The 13153-nt window shown below is 37.9% G+C and overlaps 2 protein-coding genes across 2 annotated transcripts; one reads left to right on the forward strand and one right to left on the reverse strand.

Moving 5' to 3' along the window:
- The first annotated feature begins 3570 nt into the window (after window positions 1-3570).
- LOC113287589 (putative E3 ubiquitin-protein ligase RING1a) lies at window positions 3571-7707 on the forward strand. The gene is made up of 7 exons (XM_026536380.1): window positions 3571-4074; window positions 4238-4283; window positions 5275-5333; window positions 5853-5934; window positions 6082-6202; window positions 6295-6336; window positions 6929-7707. Exons 1-7 carry the CDS (start codon window positions 3918-3920, stop codon window positions 7520-7522), a joined length of 1101 nt encoding a protein of 366 aa, XP_026392165.1. The 5' UTR covers window positions 3571-3917; the 3' UTR covers window positions 7523-7707.
- A 1357-nt stretch (window positions 7708-9064) lies between these two features.
- On the reverse strand, window positions 9065-10609 carry LOC113287590 (squamosa promoter-binding protein 1-like). Its single transcript, XM_026536381.1, has 2 exons — window positions 10144-10609; window positions 9065-9653 (listed from the first exon to the last, which is right to left on the reverse strand). Exons 1-2 carry the CDS (start codon window positions 10497-10499, stop codon window positions 9419-9421), a joined length of 591 nt encoding a protein of 196 aa, XP_026392166.1. The 5' UTR covers window positions 10500-10609; the 3' UTR covers window positions 9065-9418.
- Window positions 10610-13153: the final 2544 nt, after the last annotated feature.

Here is a 13153-nt window from a genome sequence, read left to right on the forward strand (position 1 = left end):
AAGGTTTTATGGTTATAAGCCGAACCATACTCTGAACTCCCAAAAGTTACCTGGAGCAAAGTGAAGTTCCCTCCGATGTTTGTACTTGTCAACCTAGACGCGGTGGCAAGTTGGTCCAGCAGGTAAGCGAGCGTAGCCGTTCCCCAAGCAAACTTGTTACAAGTTTCAAGATTCTTTACCAATTGGAGATAATTAGCATTTACCTTGTTTCCGGTAGTGTCGGGAAAGATGTCTCTACCAAGACTATAAAGCAAGTAGGCAGTTCCGCTTTGCTTCACTTTGACGGGATCCATTATCAACAAACCTTGTATGACTCTTTCCTTTGTGTTCTCAAACTCCCTTTTCAAGTTAGTCAACTTGATCTTCTTATTCTTCTTATTTCTTCCACCTGGTATGAAAACGGTATCGACATCTTTAACTGATCGACAAAACTCCAACTCAGTTTTCATTGAACCCCAACCAAGGAATTCCAGGTACAAATTGTATAGCTCATCCCAACTCATGTCATAAAAAACAGCATACACACTTACACCCCTTGCTTTAAGACCTGTAATCTTACTAGCCTCATCAGGAGTGATTGACATCTCTCCAAAAGGTAATTGAAATGTGTAAGTTTCTGGACAAAAGCACTCGGTAAATGCAGAGGCCGACACACTATCATAGTCCTTATGTCCATAATTGATAGCAGGCCATAAAGCACTGGCTTGTACGTAAGCAATCACCTCAGGAATCTCTTCATCAAGACTCCATTCCGCTGCCCTCTGGTGTCTCAATACTCGGACTGCACGGTTGTGATCAGGAGTCTCATAAATTCTCTACGCCCAAGAATCGGCATAACCAATCAACACATTTCCTCCATCTTCCGGAAGACCATGAGGCAAACCATCTGATCGAGGTGTAATTACGTCATCTTCATCAGGAATGTGTAAACCAGTGATCCGTCGATCATCATCGTTCTTCTCTTTCTCGGGTTCTGCCACCTTGTTACCTTTCTTGTCTTTCTTGGGTTTTCCTTGGGGTTGTGTTTCTTGATGAACTTCTTGATTATCATAAACTTCTTCATCTTCAGCTATTCCTTCTTCTTGTCTTTCAATTCTTACTTGTCTTTCAATTCTTACTTCTTCTAAAGTTCCTCCTCTACCTCCCGCTCCCAATTTTTTCTTACCTCCTCGTCTAGGATCGGGAGTTTTAGAAGTAGAAGGTGTTACCTCAATCTTCTTCCTATTTGTAGCTGCATTGGTCTTGACACAAGTATGAAAGTTATAAGACTAATTCGAACATTAAAGAGATTTGGAAAGCCAAAAACTTGTAAGAAAATAAGAAGGCTCGGCTTACCCGAAATAACACATATGAGCCGAATCATGTCTTGAAATTTTTATTAGCTTACACAGAGAGTGGATCGGCTCATACCACAAAACAATTATAAGCCGATCCCATATATTCGGCTCACAACCGATACCGTCGAATAAGCCGAATCTATGATTATGAACTCAAACATGTATTCGGCGCAACATGATATAATATAAATAAGCCGATCCTACACACTTGTAAAATTTATGAAATTTTAACAATAATATTCGGCGCGACACTAATACTATCGAATAAGCCGAATCTAGACTTATGAATCGAAACCTTTATTCGGCGCAAAACTAATACAACCATACAAGCCGATCCTAAGCACATGCAAAAATTCTGAAATTCAAACAACAATTATTCGGCACAAAACTAATACTACCATACAAGCCGATCCTACGCACATGCAAAATTATTAGCCGATCCTATATGTTCGGCTCACAACCGATACCGTCGAATAAGCCGAATCTATGGTTATGAACTCAAACATGTATTCGGCGCAACATGATATCATATAAATAAGCCGATCCTACACACTAGTAAAATTTATGAAATTTTAACAATAATATTCGGCGCAACACTAATACTATCGAATAAGCCGAATCTAGACTTATGAATCGAAACCTTTATTCAGCGCAAAACTAATACAACCATACAAGCCGATCCTAAGCACATGCAGAAATTCTGAAATTCAAACAACAATTATTCGGCACAAAACTAATACTACCATACAAGCCGATCCTACGCACATGCAAAATTATTAGCCGATCCTATATATTCGGCTCACAACCGATACCGTCGATAAGATGAATCTATGATTATGAACTCAAACATGTATTCGGCGCAACATGATATCATATAAATAAGCCGATCCTACACATTAGTAAAATTTATGAAATTTTAACAATGATATTCGGCGCAACCCTAATACTATCGAATTAGCCGAATCTAGACTTATGAATTCAAACATTTATTCGGCACAAAACTAGTACTACCATATGAGCCCATCCTATACACATGCAAAACTTCTGAAATTCAAACAACAATTATTCGGCACAAAACTAATACTACCATACAAGACGATCCTACGCACATGTAAAATTTCTGAAATTCACAAAACATATTCGGCACAAAACTAACACCATCGAATAAGCCGATCCTAAATATAAGTCTCTGTGTCACCAAGTTCGGCTCAAAACGGATTTCAGATATACGCCGAGCCGTTCAAATGCACTTTCAGGGTTCAGTTTCAAGAACAGCTCGGCGCACATCTAAGATTTGTTTTGCGCCGAACCATACCCTGTAACCGCCGCAGAAACATGATTTTGACGAATTAAATCAATCAAACCAATCAAAAACATCAAATACGAGATGAGTTTGTAAAACTAACCTTCTTATTCTCATTTGTGGAGTTGGTTCTTCTTCAATCTCTTCTTCCGGTTGATTTTGTGGTTGATTTTGAGTTTCTTCTTCACTCTCTAAATCTTCTTCTTCTTCAATGGGTTGTTCAATCGCTCGATTAGAACGAGATACTGGCTTACGGCGAACCATTATATAGATGAGTTTAATCGTCGACTAAATTTTCACGAATCGACGATTAAATTTCCGCGATGATACGATGAAAAAAAAAGGAAGAAGAAGGGTTCGGCTGTTCTGGAGGAGGAAGAAGAAGGGGTTAGAGATATGAAACTGATTTTGGTTTATTGATTATAGGTTTTTGTATTAGGGATAGGGATAGATTAGTAGTAATTTAGAGAATTTAAGGGCATATAGGTAATTGAACCATCCCATAGGGTACCTCTTATAAGGTCACCCAAGTTAGGACTAGTCTTTTGTATGCCTTGAAAGTTTTAGGCATGCCCAAAATTAATGTTCAGTTTAAAGCAGAGTGTGCAAAACCCAGCCCAACTGGCTCCCAAGCTTAACGTGTCTAAGATTTTGGGCTTCCAAGCCCATTTTTGTTTTGTTACACCCATAGCCATAGCAAGATTTTTGCTTCCCATTGAGTTTACAAGACAGGATAGACTTTTTTTCTCCATATCGAACCTGTTCCTTGATATTGATACTATGAGAATAATGTGCCCTTCAAGATTCCATTAAATCAACCTAGCTTGATCCAGAGAACCAGTTAACCAAAAACACATACAATAACATGTAGCTGAATGCTGATGGAGGGCGCCCTACCCCAAGGAAAAACAAGAACGTTGGGACAGATCCTTAGTCCGTACAAATGTTTAGTGTACATTAGTGTTTAGTGTGGCGAAATTACCCTTGGAGAAAGCAGAAGAATCTCCAGTTCTCCAGTTTTAGAGTCATAGACCAACACAGCGTCAATGAAACAAGTGCATGTGCCTTGTTGCCGCAATCTATCTATTGATATTAAAATAACTTCCCTTCGGCAAGACTCTCTCTCTCTCTCTCTCAAAACCTCATTCTTTCTCAATTACTCTTGACGCACACAACACACGAACATACAGGGAGAGGGAGAGGGAGAGGGAGTGTGTGTTTCGTCTCTCTTTCTCTTGATTTCTGTGTAGGTATAAGTCGAGTAGAAAGTTTGTGCAATGTCAGTACAGAAGAGATCACCTGAGAATCTAATGGAAGATTCTTATCATCATCATCATCATCATCAACAGCAACAAGAACGTCATGACTGCTATCAAAAACAACAGACGCTCCAACAAAATGAAGAACAAATACAAGATAGAGTGGGAGACGATGGTACGTAGCAGTAGAAGATATACGATGTATATCAAATCAGTACACGAAATCAATATCAATTTCAACCTCAATTTCAGTCTCAATCTTGAATCAAATCAAGATTCTTTACTTGTTTGAAAACAACCTTATAATCTAATTTTACTTATTCAATATTATTTCTCAGATTCTGATCCAACCCCTTCTTCTAGTAGCGGTGATGATAAAGATGAGTAAGTTATTATCTACGTTCTTCTTCTTCCTCTAATTATAATTTTCAGTTCGTCGCCTTTCACTTTTTCTCTCTTCAGGTTCTTAATCGCTGATTCGATGTTTTCATTTTGATAGTTTTTATTTTCTGTATCGGTTATCGTTCCAGAAGCATTTGATTTCAGCTCCAATGGTAATTCTGTTTTGTTTTTCTTACCGTTAACGTGCGACACAGATTTCTTCTGTTTAGTTTAGCAGAGGTCACTAGCTAGGAGGATTATGCATACAATCTGGTTTCCTGGTATTCATTTGGATAGATCTCGTTGATTTTAGCCATCCTTTCTCACGATTCGATTATGTTTGGTGATTGATTTAAAAGTTGCATGTTCTGGATTACTCAGTCATTTTTCCTCACTTGATTTGACTAAGTTCAAAGTTACAGGGTCATATGCATGTTAGGCAAATCGTTTAAACACTGTTTGATATTTTTCTTGTGAAAGTTGATTGTACTAATTCTCACAAAATTCCCCGTTCAATCATGCTGGATCTTACATCTGGAAACTACGAATTTCGACGAGAATGTGATTGTTATAGCTTTCTACAGTGACGGATTTCTGAGAGCAATAGGGAAATGGAGTAGTTGAAGATTGGCACTTATACATGGAAGACTTTTCTGGACTTAATGATATCTATTTCCAACAAACAATGGAAATGAGTAATGTTGTCCAAAATGGTCTTTCATGGAAAAACTCGCTTTTGTTTGGACATCAGAGGAGTAGGTGATTAGGTGACATAAGCTTGAAACACCTATTTGCAACTTGGGACTGCTATCTCTCATAGAGATAATCCAAGGAGAAATTTTGAAATAAATTACAGTTTAATAATGAAATTGGTACTTTTTCAGAGTAGAGCTTGTCTAGATTTTGCTCAACCGAACTTTTTTTTTCCATCCATATATTTGTCAATGATTTTAACGTAATTAATGACCTTTGTTTATCCCTTTCTTTGTTGCAGTTTCGTGTTAGTAAAATTATCAGAGATACGCAAAGAAGTGCAGTGTCCAATATGTCTAGGTATGGTCCATATCTTGTTCTGTACATGGTCCTTGGGTGCCTGGCAGTCTATGGAATTTGCTCTAGAGACATACCTCTATTTTCAGAGTATAGACTACTCTTACATCGAGGCAGTGAGCTTGCAACCTGGTGCTTTTTAGGTACATTTAACAATTGGGAATCTAGCATACATGGGAAAGTAATCTGATAAACCGAAGGTTGTGTAATGACTGCCGGCTATGAACACTTTCCGAATGTTAAATGGGGGATACACATTTGTATTTTCTCTCCTCAACTAAGTTATCGGCTATGAACACTTTTCGCAATTAGTTTCTTAGGTGCACATGAACTTTACCATATCACTATGTTCTATGGTCTACTGTGTAAAGGGTCTCAATTCTCTACTCCAAATCATTCCTATTCTTCTGCATTTCAGGTTTTATGCATCAAGCATGATCTACTTATAATTTAATTACTCTGTCACCGTGATCAGCGAGACGAGAAACATTGTATGACAGAGTACCTATATTATCTTGCCAGGTATTATCAGGAAGACGAGAACTGTAATGGAATGTCTGCATCGCTTTTGCAGGGAATGCATTGACAAATCAATACGTCTTGGGTAGGCTATGAAACCTTCTGAACTTCATTTTTTCTTTATGATTTAGCTTAGGAGCAAGTTCCTGCTGGTAATGTGTTTGGTTATTTCATATTGTGGAACTCGGATCTATAAAAGTTGTAATATTACTGTAAATAAAAATTTGTGCAGGAACAATGAATGTCCTGCTTGTCGTACACATTGTGCAAGTCGTCGTTCTTTGAGAGATGATCCCAATTATGATATCCTTATTGCAACTCTATATCCAGACATTGACGAGTATGAGGAGAAGGTAAGTCATTTGAATAATCTTTTTTTCATTGTAGTTCTTACTCGAATTGCATTTGAGCATTTTTTAAACTGATAAGTGTGCTATGGTTGCAGGAACTGGCATTTGGCGATGAGGAAAAGATTCGCAATAAGCATGTAGGGTATTTAAAGTATTTATGCTTATTTATTCATCATCATCATATTTATTCTAGTCACAAAACAGTCACTCAATTATGCTTTCACCAAACAGATTGCATTCTTACATTTATTGGCTCCTACAGGCATTCTAAGTGTGCTATTAACTGTAATCTGCAACTCTTTATCCATGATATGCTTTAACCATATGTTTCAAAGCCTTGGAATGGCATGGTTAGTGGAGTTGAATAAAAGTACGGCAACCACTCTTTTTCTCTTTCATTTTAAAGTTGTAAGAGTTCACACCTAATGGTACCCTTAAGTGGAGCTAAGACCCAAACTTCATTTCGACTGTGCTTTTCTTTGTATGCTTGCTTTTAAAGAAATAAAGCTCTGTTTGGAGTTGGCATTACCTGGAACATTCTTCACAATATCTCCTTGAGCATTGGTACATGTAGTCTGAGGTTTTGTTCATGTTGTTTGTTTTCTATTTTTTAAGTAGGCAAACACAAACTAATTCCAATGCACACAAAGAAAGCTACCTTGTAATTCTGGCCACTTTGTTCATTCTTAACTGCAGGTCTTTTATTTTCTTTTCTTTTCTCCTCGATAGATCCAAGACTATATCGCCCAGACTGTTCGACGACAATCATCAGCTCTTGGTAGTACTCATAAAAACCGTACAACAGCTAAATTCGTGACTTCATCTACAAGGACAACTGATCAGCCAAATAAACGAAGAGGAAGAAGAAGAAACAACGAATCAACTCAAAGTTCTGAAGACGATGATCATGTAAACGGCACTGGTAGCAGCAATGGTAATGGTTATGTTAATTGTAACAGGGTAGATGGAAGGTCATCTTCTAGTGATGATTCAAGTATAGATCTGAAGCCAAGAAAGCGCAGGAGATGGGTAAGGGGCTGTTCTTCGCAGCCTTCTTCAGCATCTGCTAATGCAAATACTGAGTTTAATGAAAACAATGGTTCAGAAGATGTTACCAAAGAGAGTGCAGATCCATTTAAAACTCCTGGGTTCGTTAGGTTACCTGAAGTGCTTGTTTGGGGTAAGGGTGGGACTCGGAGTCACAGTCGACAAAGAAATCTAACCGCTGGGAACAGTATGAACAGTAGGATCCCTCGAAGCAACCCCCTATTCGACTTGGTAGATAATATTCACAAGTTAGAGGAAGACAACTCCGAGGCATAAAATAAGGATGCTAATTGGAAAATTTGCTTCATAAGTTCTCTACTATTGGTGGAGAGAACGCATCTGGGGTTACTTTGTTTAGTTGGTTGTACATTGCACAGGTTTATTTATTTATTTTTTGATGAACAAAATATACACAGATAGCAGTGAGATTGCTCCTCCATATCTCTCGATTTTTTTATTTTTGCAAATATTTGTTGGTTTCGAATTATAGATTTAGGAGTTTTCAGGTTGTAATGGTACTGTATTTCATATCCAGGGACAGTCGAGTACTTTTTTTTTTTCACTATCACAATAAAATCTTAGCTTTCATTCGTTCAACACAACTTGCATGCCTTGGCTGGATAATTCGATTCCATTTTTGATCACAGGTTCTATTGTTTATTGATCTGATCAATAAACAATGAAAACTGAGAAGATTTAGGAATCTGTATCTGAACCCTGACACACATGGAATCATAAAAGTTGCATCTCTTTCACATGTGTACGGCACCGGATTGACTAAAGCCCTCAAGCCCTGGGTATGTCGCGTAGGATGTCTTATAAAGAGTAGCCCATCGAAGCTCATAGCAAAAATAATTGCGAACTTTCATCTCTTTGTGTTCAGGGCTCCAAATTAGAAAGGAAACGAGTCTTAGGATCGCCCACTCGGAACTAGTTTGCAATTTCTGCCACCTATAACCTTTAAATTTTTAAAACCAAGGGAGGGATAAGGTGTTCTCGCCGATCTGATCGAAGGCTGCAGTTTTTAGGTCAGCAAAAGATTACGAATGCCTAAATTTTATATTAGCAAATTGGAAACAATGCATCATTGCAGAGATCCCTTCGGCCTGATTTAACCAAGCAGCAAGTCTAGCATCATGGCAGTTTACTTTAAGCTTTAACAAGTTTTGATCCAGGGACTGCATTCCTCATCATAATGCTTCTGTGATGATCTTTTTACAAGGAATTAAAGGTGATCATCTAAGGACATCTTACCGCATCCAGAGATTCTGGGTGAGAGTCTCGTGAGAGTAATCTATCTGTACCATAATAAAAACTTCATTACCTGTGAGTCCGTCACCTCATAGCACCACCATGTGGACCCTATTGTAATTGGCCTTTGTATACGGAAGTAATCGTGATAATAACCATGTCTACCACCTATTATTAACAGTAGGTAGAAATAAAGGACGCCATGGGGCCACACCAGCAAGAGGTGTATAATGGTCTCAGTTTCAGATCATGCAACATAGAACCAGATTTGCCTTTACGGCGAATAAAATGTCGTCGGATAGGTGGAAAAGGATGGACCTGTATGAACTGGTTTTATGCTTCATACTGGATGTTTAATCGAAAACCAAATAAAAATGACTGACGATTGGAAGTTCATATTTATCAAAAAATGTGAAATTGAAAATCCTTGGATCGAGTAGCAGTGAAGAACATTGGAACATATGTACCAGAACAATAATGCATGTAAACCTGGTTTTACGATGAAAACTGGAAGTACATAAGTTACTGATAGTAACCATTTTACCTTACCATGAGCAACTTGAATCATAGAATTAACACGCAGATATATATTCTTAACCGTCAGAAGTCTTGTAAATAATACATTGTTGAGAACACTTAAACAGATTAACATACGCACACTAGTACTGCATATAACACACCACGTTATAAAACTAGAGTACCTAAGAGAATGCGAAACCACTGCAACTCACCAGTTAAAAACAGAAACATGATCACCGTGAGATGAATATTATGCAGGTATTGCACTTAGCATTTGATTTAGATACATGTTATTAAATACTTAATATATAAGTAGGCATATATGGAATGCTAGTACCTATTATGAAGCCACAAGAGGATGACAGAAGAGAGAGAGCAGCGCACAGCTGACCTTTTACTACCTTACCGGATCTGAAAATGTTTGTAAGTGGAGTTTTCAGGAAGGCTTGCTGGCAACCTCCCGTTTTGATCAGCTTGCCTACAATGGTTTTCCTTCAACTGAGTTCCTGTTGCTCCTTTACGGCTCGATCCTTCCCCATGGGACTCCGAAGAGGATTTCCTTCGCCGTTCATTATGCCCAGCCAAACGTCTACGACAACTCCTCTTAGTTTCGTCAAACTCAGATAATTCATGGAACCTACAATTAGGAGAAAAAAGAACTCATCCTCAGAAAGCTCATAGACCAAAGCATCAAATGAGACAAATAATTTATCTACTAAAACTCTTCCGTAGTAAATGTTCAAAAATAAGAGACAAATCTCCCTTAATTACTGGTCAGCAATTTATACTTTCAAGTGATGTTTCTCGAGTGCATACCAAGAAAATTTTTCCACACAAAAACATGACAATAGAGATCATAACAAAGTTAGGGACCTAATGTTCTAATTAGAGCCAGTGTTGAGCACACCTTGATTAAAACCCCTCATGGGGTATAATAATATGTTAACATAAGTTTGTCCCAAAAATCTCGAAACATTCTAAGAAAATATGATCATGTTCTAGCACACACTAAACCCTGTACAATTAAACTCTAGTCAAATCCTGATCACAGACAACTAGCCCTAAAAACATAAATAAAATAGAACAAATTCTACAAGGGAATAAAGAAGAAGAAGATGATTCTTAACCTGCTACATTGCTGACAGAATCTTTGTCGAAGACCGGCAACAATAACAACTGGAGCCTTAGAGTGATGTTCGCAAACCTTGTGACGTCTATGATACCTTTTAGCTTCACTTAGATCAACATTACAGTTCTCAGCTTGGCAAGGCAAAGCAATTCCACCACCACCACCACCACCACCACCACCACCAAGACTACTTGATCCCTTCTTTGAAGAAGTAAAATAAGAAGAAGCCTTTTTCCGTTTATCATCGTCACAAGACCCAAATCCTTCTTCATCTACTACATCATCATCTTTCTTTGATTTCTCCTTCAAACTTCTTTTTCCTCCGTCTACTCTGCTACTCTTCATACCCTCCATTTTTTTAGTGTGAGAGAAAGAGTGAATGAAGAAAAATAAAGACTTGGGTTTTGAGTAGAGGAAACACAACAATGATAAGAAGTATATCAATGAGATGAATTTAAGTAAAGGTAAAAAAATAATGAAAAATGAAAAAGAAGAGGGGACTATTTAGGACCACAAACTCCGTTCTTTTCATCCTTTTCCTGTCAGTGAGTGAATGAGTGAGTGATACAGTACTGTGTGAGAGAAAGAGAGATTGAATGATTCAGTTCATGGATGGGAATGTTAATTTTCTGAAATGAAAAAGAAAGAGTGTTTGGAACCTCTTACTGAGGAGTGATGACTTGTCCACCAAGATTATTTTCCTTTTTGTTGGTCACGTCAATTTTCTAAGTTTGTAGTACGCTATGCTTTTTATAAGCTAGAATAAGAATAAGCTAGAACCATAAACCCAACTACGTCAAAGAATAAGAATAGTGAAGAAGAATCAGTTGACCCTTATTAAGGAGGTGGTGAATCAAACTTTTTATAAGCCTACTGAAATGTTTGCCCTCCTAATCTGAGATTGACTCTACGAGCTTAGTGCCTAGTGCGTCGGTAACAACTTTTCTTCCTTTTGCCTTATCTTGGACCCCTACCATGCACAAACTCAAGGCTCAAGCTGTTCACTGCCTCTCCCTCTCAATCTTAGTCATTATCTGCACGAACCGATTTGAGAGCGACAATTCGGCCTTTTTTAAGTGGATACTGTTCATCTTTTCATCCTTTTCTTTTCTTTCGGGGGCATCTAACTCAAAATCGATTAGCCACGTACAGTTAAGATCATTATATTCGAACTTCATTGGCAACTAGCTAGCCCTGGTCTGGAATTGTACCTTTTTCTGACGGAGAGAAGGATCAATCTATTCTAGTCTCTAGATGCCTCACCGCTGACTTGCCCCGACCAGATGCCAGGGTTGGAAATTATTATATTCTTGATATATGCCCACTTATATATGTGGTGATATTTTTCAGCCGAACAATTAACTGGTAAAACACGTTTCACCCAGAGCTCGGACGGTCTTTCAGATTTTACTTACGGTTAGGGCTGCACAATGGGTAGGGTGGGTAGGATATGACCTATACCCGCCACCCTACCCGTTTACTGGCGGTTAAGAAAATTTTTACCCGCCACCCTACCCGCCATTAAACGGGTAAGATCCTACCCAATCCATTCTCTGGCGGGTCGGGTAGGGTAGGGTGGCGGGTATAACCGTTTTTTCCCCCTTCTCCATGACTTTCTGAAGTCTGAATTTCAGACTCTGAACAAGAAAAGGGACCATGCATGTTGTGCTAGTAGACCAACGATGAATTTAGAAACAAAAGCATAACCATAAAAAATGTACAAACAAAAGTATTTTCAAGAAAAGAGTTGTATTCTTTTTGAAATAGACGATGAATCCCAGCCCAATTCCATGTTCTTCACGTGACCTTGTTCTTCATATAACAGTATCATCACCAAAAGCTCTTCATATTGACCTTCTTCTTTAATCATCATCTACGATGATGGAATAAGTACTAAGATCACCAAATAAATCTGCGTACAAGTTATCTCTTGTTAGATTCAGTCATAATAGTGAATGATTTGATGCAAAGTTCAGTCATAATACCAACATCAAGTAATATCACAACAAGTTCTGTATCTGTTAATGTTTGAAAGACAAAATAAGAGGCTAGGAAATTGCTAAATTCTATGAGTTCGAGATAGTAACTATACTTCAAAAAAAGTACAGAAAAATAAGTAGAAGAAACTGCTCCTTTGATAGGTTTAGAACTAACATGCAACTCAGAGCACTGTATTCAGAAAAGGCAGTATATTTCAGAAAAGGCAGAAACCCAGACATGAAATAATGTTATCATAAATCTACAAGTGCTGAATAAGCAGGACATTATCTTATAACCTTAACATATTATGGCCAAACAAAACCATGTGCAAGCATACACAAGAATAATGACAGAGACCTAACTCTAATCATGTTCAAGTACCCGTCATCCTTTGCATATTTTTTGTTTTCTGAGTTCACATCTCTTTGCATATATCACCACTACATCAATAAAAAGACACCAAAGCTATATCTGCAACTTCACGGTTTCCTAATGAGATACATGCCAGGTAGTTCTACAACACCTAATACAAGACAATGCATTTATATGCTTGAATCATCCTTTACAGTCATCAAAAGATCTGATTTAGGCACTGCGAATTGTAAAGCAATTCTGACTTCAAGCTACATGGCACTTGATTACAACAACATGATAAAATAGAAATCCTTGCACCGAAGGAGAACCAACAAATGTTGATTAAGAGGTCTCAGTATACTTACTGATGGAAATATACATATGGTTATATTATATTATAAGAAACTGAAAACAACAGAGACTTGACAAATGTAGGAGAATCAATGTAGGAAAGTTGTATACCTGACTCTAAGACGTCATCCTCCTTCTCTTCAGCTCCAAATGTAGATGGATCCATATCAATCGGTGTCCTTAACCAGTTTTGTAGGAGAATCAATGCTTCCACAGTTCGGGGTTTTAAAGAACTTCGGAAATGACCAAGTATTCGCTTTCCAGTACTGAAAGCAGATTCACTTGCAACTGAAGAGACGGGAATAGCAAGTACATCTCTTGCT

Source organism: Papaver somniferum, chromosome 6 (genome assembly GCF_003573695.1).
Source record: "Papaver somniferum cultivar HN1 chromosome 6, ASM357369v1, whole genome shotgun sequence".
NCBI classification, from domain to species: Eukaryota; Viridiplantae; Streptophyta; class Magnoliopsida; order Ranunculales; family Papaveraceae; genus Papaver; species Papaver somniferum.

Excerpts from the sequence above, each read along its gene's own strand:
- LOC113287589 (XM_026536380.1), top strand. The coding sequence starts at position 3,918 with ATGTCAGTACAGAAGAGATCACCTGAGAATCTAATGGAAGATTCTTAT. Across the intron at positions 5,935-6,081 it reads GACAAATCAATACGTCTTGG|GAACAATGAATGTCCTGCTT; the intron begins GTAGGCTATGAA and ends AAATTTGTGCAG. Across the intron at positions 6,203-6,294 it reads TTGACGAGTATGAGGAGAAG|GAACTGGCATTTGGCGATGA; the intron begins GTAAGTCATTTG and ends CTATGGTTGCAG.
- LOC113287590 (XM_026536381.1), bottom strand. The coding sequence starts at position 10,499 with ATGGAGGGTATGAAGAGTAGCAGAGTAGACGGAGGAAAAAGAAGTTTG. Across the intron at positions 9,654-10,143 it reads TTCTGTCAGCAATGTAGCAG|GTTCCATGAATTATCTGAGT; the intron begins GTTAAGAATCAT and ends TCCTAATTGTAG.